Genomic DNA, 10,012 nt, shown 5'->3' with positions numbered 1-10,012 from the left:
GTTTTTCAAAAGATCCATAAGACCAATTCTCAACCCTTGGATTAGATCTACAATCTGAACATTCATAATTACAAAATTGTCACGAGACTTCTCAATATTCACAAAATTGCCACCGTGCAACTTTAGACCATTAGATCATTAGCTTATAAAGTTGATCAATGAACATAAATTGGTCTTATGGGTCTCACGAAAAACTCTTGGTCTCACGTGAACCCAATCCTATATATATATATATGTATATATGTGTGTGTGTGTGTATTAAAATGAATAACGAATTAACTATTACATGCCATATTAAAGGGAAAAAAATAAATATTACATGCCACATTAATAGAAAAAGATCTATAATATTATTTATATTATGTCGAAAATGATGGAAGTAATACATATGGTGATAATTAAGAAAGGCTATATATATAGCTAGAAAGAAATTAAGAAGAAATGCATGCATATACTTTAATTGAGATTAAGTAATACTAATACATAATTTTTTTTGATTGAAAAGGGTGAAAGAATTATTAATTACTTAATTAATTAATTAAGTAATGTAATTAGAGTTACACAATTAAGCTCCTAATAATGGCTGCTTGAGCACTGTTGGCGTCTGTGGATTCCAAAAGCTCTGATAGTTTTTCACTCAAGTCATCAACTTCTCTGTGTAAACTCCGAATGTAATTGCATGTCTCTTGCAATACCTTTGAAGCTGAAACCTGCACTCAAATCCCCCTAATTATTTCATCTATTTAAATTTAATCCAAATTTTAAAATAATTAATTCTTTTTTTTGAAGAAATATACATATGTAATAGTAATTGATCTTTAAATTCAAAATATACATAGTAATCTTCAAAATGTGGCTTATAGATTTTTTAATTTTATATATACATACATATATGTATGTATGAGGCTAATTAAGTGAGCGAGGACCATAAATATTGTGATAATCGTACGAACCGGTGCATCATATGTTATTTCACATAAAAATTAATTTAAGGTTAAAATTTAAAGTATTGATTGATATATATTTGTTCCACAGTGAGCTTATTTCATATTTATTTCTTTCACAGTGTGAAACTTTTTTATAAGTTTGTTTTTACTAAAATACATGTAAAAGTTTTCACATTGTGAAAAAAGTATGTAAAACAAGCGCATTAATTATAAGACAACTATATATTGATATATCAATACCTTAGGTTCTAGCATTAGATGTAAAAAAACATGTGAAACAATATCTTAAAGTACAAGTTCTTATGGTTATCACAATATTTGAGTTTCAAATTTGATTATGCCCCTATATATATATATATATATATATATATATACACACACACACACAGAGAGAGGGGGAGGAAGTTCAAACGTGAACATTGTTAAAATAAAAAAGTATGAGAATAGTCAAATCACATGTATTATGGAATACGGTCAATGCAAAGGCATGCAGGTGATTTGTCCCACGAGCTTAGGTCACGCGCCGTCAAGGTCACACAAATCAATGGTTGCACATGTAATTTTAATGTAAAATCACATGTGATTCGACTGTTCTCTTGTTTTCTTATTTGGTCATTGTTTTCGTTTGAATTCGACCATACAGATAAGTATATCATGTATATAATCAAACTTGTAGTTTTATCATTAGTTAGCGTACGTGAGAGTCATCACAATTATGTGGTTAACGCACCATAAAATCATAAGCTCCCATTCCCAGACGATAAACGCACCATAAAATCAAATATATGTGCATTCTTGTTTGGGTAAGCTATTAGCCATTAATATATATATATATATATATAGGCATACAAATATCTATAATACATAAAAGAAATCCATGGTGTCTTCAAAAAAACACACACAAATTAAAGGTATATAAATAAATGGTTCAAGAATGAGTCCAATAACAATGTCATGAGTCACATGCACCCAAGAGGGAAGGGAGGGAGGAAGGTGGCTAGCCACACTCCTTGGGTTAAGTTAGGTGCACCACAAGAATTGAATGCAAGTGTGTGTATAGTATGTGAACCCTATTGCACCACTTATCTACCCAGAGCCAAAGGAAAACCACACAATAAACATGAACCAATTGTGCATCCAGTTCTCAAAGTGGTTAATTAATTACTTCCACTTTTGAACCCTCATTGGCAATGGGTTTTTGTACTTTATGCATATGGAGTTGTACTTTTGGTTGATCCCACTTGCCACATAAACCTAAATGAAGCATACAAAATCAAGAACATAATCAAGAAGCTACCTTGGAACTGTTGGTGTGATTGGGAATAAGTCGTTGTAACTTGGAAATGAGATCGGTCATTTGGGTATCTGTGATCATTGATTCTCCAGATTTCTTGGAACGAGATCTCCGGCTCGACATTATCGACAGCGAGCGAAAGAACAAAGAGTTAAAAGGGATTGTTAATTGACGACGACGAAGTTTGCATGGGAAGAAAGATGTGAACTTGGCTGTGCTTTTAAACACAGATTTCAAAGGGAGGGGGGAGGGGAGGGGAGGGGGAGGGACCCTCCTTACATGCATCAAATATTAAGGGTTTTAATTTTATTTTTATTATTATTAATATTAATATAAGTAATTATAGGTAATTATTTTTTATGAATTAATATTTTCAAATCCAGAAAAATGTAAATTTAATATGATAATTTTTATTCTGGATTATATATTTGAGCTATTAGAAAATGAATTATTGGGTATTATTTGACAACGACTTTGGTTTTTGGTTTTCTGACTAACTTCTAAAAAAATATAAATCCGACAGAAAATGACGTATGATAATTATATATATATCTTTTTTAAACAAAATGGGATTGGAAGAATTTGTAAAAACCGTACCATAATTAACTTCTAAACGTAATTTTAACATTTTCATAATTCATCAACATATTGTTTAGATGAAAAATCTGCATTAATCACATAATTTTAAAACTAAACAATATACTACATTTTTTTTAAATTTTCAAATTTTATTTTATTTAATTTGAAACAACATAGTTACAAAAAAGTGTAATTTTGATTAATCTTTAATGAATTGTGTTTTAATTCATTCAGCAAACAATGTTTTTTTGTCTTGATTTTTAAATAGTGAATTGAATTGGATAGATTATTATGTATCTGTTTTTTAGATTAAATATATACATAATTTAATAAATAAATAAATAAATAAAACCCCCAAAAAAGTGCTAAAATACAAAAGAATTCTCGAAAATACCATTCATTATTATCAAATAAAGAAAAAAATTTGAAATGGAAAATTGATTTTTATTTTTCATGTTCATTTTTTCAATTAATAAAATAAACTTGTTGAACAAATCCATTATAAGTACGTATATCAACTTAGCAATTTCATAACAAAATATATGCTTATTTATGTATATATAGAATAACATAATTAATACACATTATGAACCGAGTACATATGAAACAAATATATTTTTGTTAATTAATATTATTAAATATTGTATACTTAGATGGAAAAAAAATATTGTAAAACAAAATCCTAAGCTAGAAACTCTTATGAATATCAAAAAATTTAGAGTTTTTAAATGATTAATCGTCTTATATGTGAAATGACATTAAAACGGGAGTGAATTATAGATTTCATTCAAGCGCTTTATAAACCCTAATATTTTGGTGTCTAAAATAAAGTAATTATAAAAAAAATAGTATTATGTTTTATATTTTGCTATAAAATTAGTGTTTTGTTTTAAAAATTCTATTAAATGAACTTAAAATATTTTTTCTATTTTCTGAATGCACATACAATATTTGTAGTTCGAAACTTGTGTCACAATACATCATGAAGTAGTTGATGGTAACGAATTATTTATTCATCGACGATATATGGTGGTCTTCATTTATTAAGGTTCGGTAAATCAGTTGATAAGTTAGTTGTTAACTTAAAATTAGTTAATTGTTAACTAGTTAATTATTGACTATTAAGTTATATGGTAGTTTAAAAATTAGTTGTTAACTGATAAGTTGATTGGTACTTAATTACATATATATATATATATATATATATATATATGGGCACAATAATTTCTTAACCAAGTAAATTGTGTTAACATTACAAACTTATTTGAGTCTTTCATTTTTTATTAATGGTTATGATTAAATGAGATGTTATAAAATGATGAAATGGAATAAAATTAAATTGAATTAAAGGAAGGGCAATTTTGGTACAATTTTTATTTTATTTTTGGAGTATAATCATGTTCTTTTTGGAAGATAATCATATTTTATATAGTGTTTGTTCAAAGTTCATAGTGTCGTTTCATGTATTAACTTCAATTGTTCCAATTCTTTTCACTGAATTTCACAAGTGAAACCAAAAAGTTCATAAGTGAAACAATGATTTTTATTTACAATGATTTTTGTTTAGAGTTCACAATGTTGTTTCGTATATGAACATTGGTTGTTCCAAATTTTTTACCAAAGTTCATAAGTGAAATGAGAAAACGTATAAAATAATTAAGAAAATGTAAACAAAATAAATGAGATAATTAAGAAATACGATATCAATATATGAAAAAAAAACGAAAATATCTGGGTTAACAAAGTTCATACAAATTAGGTTAGTAACAAAAGAAAATGCATATATAGATGGTAAATCTTTTGCAAACCATTCGAAGGTTGCAACCATTACAAACCCTTTAGACCATCCATTGTTATAATCAACGGTTGATATGAATTAAAGGAAATTTTGAATTTCAAATCAAGGAAAGGGTGGTTTTGGAAGAAATATTAGATATTTAAAATTTAAAATTTTATCAATAATTAATAAGAATATTATTTATTTTCGGTATCAAATTCCATGATTATCTCTTCCCCCATGATTTCATATTTATGTTACTCCTCATCTTTTATGCATCCTTAAAGGTCGTCTCCTCTTTTGCACCACCACCACCACCACCACCACCATCCCTACGGCGACATTGAATGGGACGATACTTCAGAGGACGACCATCCTGCGAAGACCCTAGGGCCCAGCTCCTGCCATAACAGCCAAAGGAGTCTCCAGTGAAATATCGCCAACTTCCTCCATCTAAAAGAAAGACGGTGATTCCAAAGAAACAAAGTTGAAAACTCAAGATCTGGTGACAGCAGATAATATTAATATTTATTCCTATGCGAAGCCAGGGTTTCAATTTTTATACACATCGAAATGATCTTAAGCAATTAATTTTACATCTGAAGTTAGCATTAAATTTCTTATAAGTTGTGCCGACTTTCTTGCTTCATTCTTCCCATTTCCCACCATTTCAATTATTGGTTTCATGCTTTTACTGGCCGCTAAATGTTTAGAATGATAAATTAGGACTATGGTTTATTTATTGTACCATTATATTAAGTATTGTGTGTGCCTCTGTATGTGTGTTTGTGTGAAATGTTATTGATGAATTGTTTAAAAAATTGATATATTGTTTTATAACGGATTTGACGGTGGTTTTACATATGAAATGTTATTATGAAACAACCTTTATATAAAAATAGGTAACAAAATTGTAATTGTTTCATATGAGAACTAATAATTTCTTTGGTTTCATATACAAAATTAAAAAGTTGTGTTTCAGAAGTGAAACGATATTGTATGAAACTATTATTGTTTCATATGAGACACAATAATTTCTTTGGTTTCATATAAGAACAAAAGGGTTAACCACAAGGGTGGTGCCTGATTGGTTTGGCTTGGCTCAAAATATCAAAAGTACCTGGAGGTCCCAGGTTTAAATTCAAGGAGGAAAAAAAATCCTCTTGTGGCCACGGAGGTTCAAATGCGGTGACGTCGGGCTATCTGCAAAGCAGGTGGTTGTGTTGGGATTAGTCAGCTCGTATAGCGGGTTGGATATACAGGTTAATCGAAAAAAAAAAAGTTGAAGAAATTGTGAAGAGTCGGCTATATATGATAATTGAATAAGATATTCAAGAAAGTAATATTTTTTTAAATTAAATCTGATTTATTTGATATTATATGAAATATTTAAGAAAGTTAATTATTTCTAAAAATACAAATTTGGTAAAGAAGACCATAATACTCTTGGTTGTAAGGTTTATAGCCTTCGAATGGTTTGTATTTGAAGATGACTCTCTCTTTCTCGCTCTATCACTCTCTCTCTCTCTCTCTCTCTCTCTCTCTCTCTCTCTCTATATATATATATATATATATATATTTGAAAACTCCATAAATTATGATAACTGTGAAAACTTATATCTTAAGTCATTGTTTCACTTGATTTTTTTCTCATTTAAAACTAATATTTAATGTATTGATAAACATATATTTGTTTCATAATGTGTTTGTTTCATATGTATGTGGTTTACAATGTGAATTCTTTTACATATAACTTTTGTTTCACACATAGGCTTAAAAGGTTCACATATGAAATAACACATGATGTACTAGTTCTCAATGTTATCATAATTTCATAGGTTTTAAAGAAGGTTCCCACACACACACACACACACACACACACACATATATATATATATATATATATAGAGAGAGAGAGAGAGAGAGAGTTTGTTTCAACTACAACCTGTTGCATTTGTACAACCAATGCAACCCAAAAAATTGAGATATTTATGGAAATGATGAGAGTTTATTTATTATAATTTGAATATTTATGGAAGATGAATATGGTTCATAAATTATGATCAATATTTTATATTAGGAAACAATCAGAATTTCTATAACATCACATATTAATCAAATAAAATGGACGGTTAAGATTGAGTTGTATTGGTTGCACAAATGTCATGAGTTGTATAATAACCAACCTATCTCTCTCTCTCTCTCTCTCTCTCTCTCTATATATATATATATATATATATATATATGGGCGAAAGATCGTGTGAGAATGAGAGTTAAAGTGAGAAGCGTAAGAAAGAGATTTGACCTTAATCACCTTTAATCTCAAACATGAATTTTTTTTTCTTATGCTTCTCAACTTAACTCTCATTCTCATCGGAACTCAACCCCCCCCCCACACACACACACATATATATATATATATATATAGGGAGGCTCAGGGGAAAACCCGAAAATAACACTCGGGCAACTGTTTATCTATACTACATGTCATGTGTATACAAGTAATTGAAGTTGGTTATTAGAATCTATGCACATATGCATATTACGCACAAGTGCATACCGATCAAATTACTTATAAATTATTTTTATGCACAATGCACAGTGTATACCATACAAATGAATGGTTAATAGGGTGTTCCTTGGTTTTTCAATTTTTTTTTTTGCGGTTTCCCTAAACCTGGTCCTATATATAGGACAAATCAAATACAAAACGCCTAATGTTACACACCGTACTAAGCAGTCTGTATTAAATTTGACCTCTATATATGTGTGTTTTTCCTAAACGTGCACACTCGCATGTGTGGACTTGTGTAATCAAGTATGATCTCTAGAAAAGATTTACATTAACCGGTGATTTTAAATAAGTGTTACACTTAATGTCAATAAAAAAAAAGTTTGTCAATCTTACGTATTTAAATTAATTAATATTTTTTTTCAAAAAAATAATAATTGCTATTTCATTAAAACCATTTATTAAAATTTTATTATTTATGAAATATAATAAATGTAACTTTTAATTCTATAATTTACAAAAACATTTTTAGAGTTGCTATATTTAATTTTTAACCAACTCAAATCTATTGAATTATTATTATTTAAATATTAATATGAGTAATAGTAATTAATATTGATTAATAGTTATAAATTTAATCATTTATAAATCATAATAATAATAATTAAGAATTAGTACTAATTAACAATAAATAATAATATTAATCAAGGTTACAATTAGAATAAAATGAGAAAAAGATCATAAGAACTTATTGAAACACTATTTATAAGTTAACTGATAACCATTCAAACGAGACTTCTGTAATAAGTTCAAAATAAGGTAGCTTATGGTTGTCAAACATTACTTTAAGTTTCACGAGAGTTTGAAAATTATATCTTTATATGGAATCTTGATCTTATATTTTTCAAAAAGTTTGTTCTCCAAGCACATCCAGTAGAGCAATATTCTTTCTGCTTTATTTTCAGGTAAAATTTGCATGATGATATCGTGGGTTTCATAGCATCCTAGTCAAGTACATGTTTGGCATACGGTAGAGAGATTGTAAGTAAGTATAATTATTTAAACTTGAATCAGACCTGTATTTTTGATGACATAGAATGTACCATCAAAATTATTAATGCAAGATAGGGTGAAATGTGAAATGCACATACTTTCATTTAGCTCTTATATTTGTGGAATGTACTTTCAAACGGCATATTTAAGTGTTTATAGATTAAAAAAAAATTTAATTTATCAAATAATGCTGACATGACACAGGTACGATGTAGGTGAAACTAGACATTTCTTCAAAAGTATGATCCCTGATTTTTTTAAACTACATGTCTTCAGATAAATATTTTTGTAACAGACGTGTACTTTCAAAGTTCGTTTCTCAAAATATGAATTGAATGAAAGTGCGGTCTTTTCTTATGTAATTTACCGTGGAAAACAAGATAATAGATAATGTTCCACAAAAAACATTAAATAAATTCATTCTATCATCGTTTGACAACACCTTGTAAAGCCTGTCACATTGTTATCATACTCTATATTTATGATTACTAGTCATTTTATTTATTTGTACTCCATAAAGCACGTGGGTCCTCTTCACTTTTTATATGACGAATATTTACATGGTCGAGACCAAATGTGTTCATATGACGGTCTTAGAAGAATCCATAGAGGGTGTTGGCATATCAGTCAGGATCTAACACAGTGTGAGAGACCCGTGTTCGATTCCAACGTAGAGAGTTCTTATGAATTGATGTGGAAGGAGCGTTTGCTTGAACCTTGTCGACCAATAAGACCTAAAATATGTCGATAACATGATTTAGAAAAAACTAAGAGCATCTCGAATAGATTCTTTGAAATGGAGTTTTTGGACAAAAACTATCAAGCTGATGAAAGTTTTTTGTATTTTCATTCTCACATATTGTACAGAATCGTTTGCTATTACAAAGTACAAAGTTTTATTTAGTAATACACAAATATGATGACAAGTTTTAACTGAAAATCGATAACGGAGTCATCTTTTATTAGCTTCTTACAAGAAATCCAACTTTGATAAACATGGTTTAACTGTTTGATAATGCCAAACAAGAAAAATCTTGATGTTATGGAAGTAGCACAAATCGAGTAGCAAAAACATTCGCATGCCAAATAATCATAAGCATACTGAAGTATGCAATACGTACTCCAAATAAAGATATTAATGTTAAATTCTTTTAGTTTATATTTATAATAACAAAGACGAGCAATGTTTTAAATGACGTGGTGGCATGTAAAGCGATGGTGACAACAAGTATGTATATTATATATATAGTATGTGTGTTTCTAGTACTAATCAATCATGTTGAACAACTTAAATTTATAAAAAGTTGTTATATAAAGCTCACGCAAGTTATGAAACTTGAAAGAAAAAAAATGTAACGAAAGGTCAAAAACATGTCATGGTGCTCTATGCCATGAAATGGTGGCACCACGTCTTACACACCTGTTGTTGGGATTAAAAAAAGCGAAAGATTTATCTTGTCATAACGATGCACAAGACATAATTTAAAGAAGATGATGAAAACGTTTAGAATTTACTAAACTACGTTGTCTTGTTGCTAGGATGCTTAATAAGAGGCTGAGTTATGAAGGGGGTCTTCTTTTAGAACTCTCCAATTCATGAGATCCATAAGATCTGATTTAAACCATAAAAATTAATTAAAAACTTAAATCTAGTATAATTTAAAAGACTTTGTTTCCGCATTCCCATTTTCTCTCTCCACCTTCCTCTCCTTCTCTCTCTCTCTCTCTCTCTCACTCACTCACTCACTCAGTTCTTCTCTCTTTACACTCCTCCATTCTCTCATATCCCTTCTATCCAACACACAAAACAGAATTAAATGTGCACAAGGTGAACGTATTGTGAACATTTT

At 29.0% G+C, this 10,012-nt stretch overlaps 1 protein-coding gene across 1 annotated transcript; it reads right to left on the bottom strand.

The window, feature by feature from the left end:
- Positions 1 to 434: 434 nt before the first annotated feature.
- Positions 435 to 2,425, bottom strand: LOC112528285 (transcription factor PRE6-like). Its single transcript, XM_025139281.1, has 2 exons — positions 2,245 to 2,425; positions 435 to 710 (listed from the first exon to the last, which is right to left on the bottom strand). The coding sequence occupies exons 1-2, from the start codon at positions 2,362 to 2,364 to the stop codon at positions 558 to 560; spliced, it is 273 nt and encodes a 90-aa protein (XP_024995049.1). The 5' UTR covers positions 2,365 to 2,425; the 3' UTR covers positions 435 to 557.
- Positions 2,426 to 10,012: the final 7,587 nt, after the last annotated feature.

This window comes from Cynara cardunculus, assembly GCF_001531365.2.
Source record: "Cynara cardunculus var. scolymus isolate 2C chromosome LG 15, CcrdV1, whole genome shotgun sequence".
NCBI lineage: Eukaryota > Viridiplantae > Streptophyta > Magnoliopsida > Asterales > Asteraceae > Cynara > Cynara cardunculus.
The sequence above is the reverse complement of the archived record's forward strand: the minus strand, read 5'-3'. Positions and strand labels throughout refer to the sequence as shown.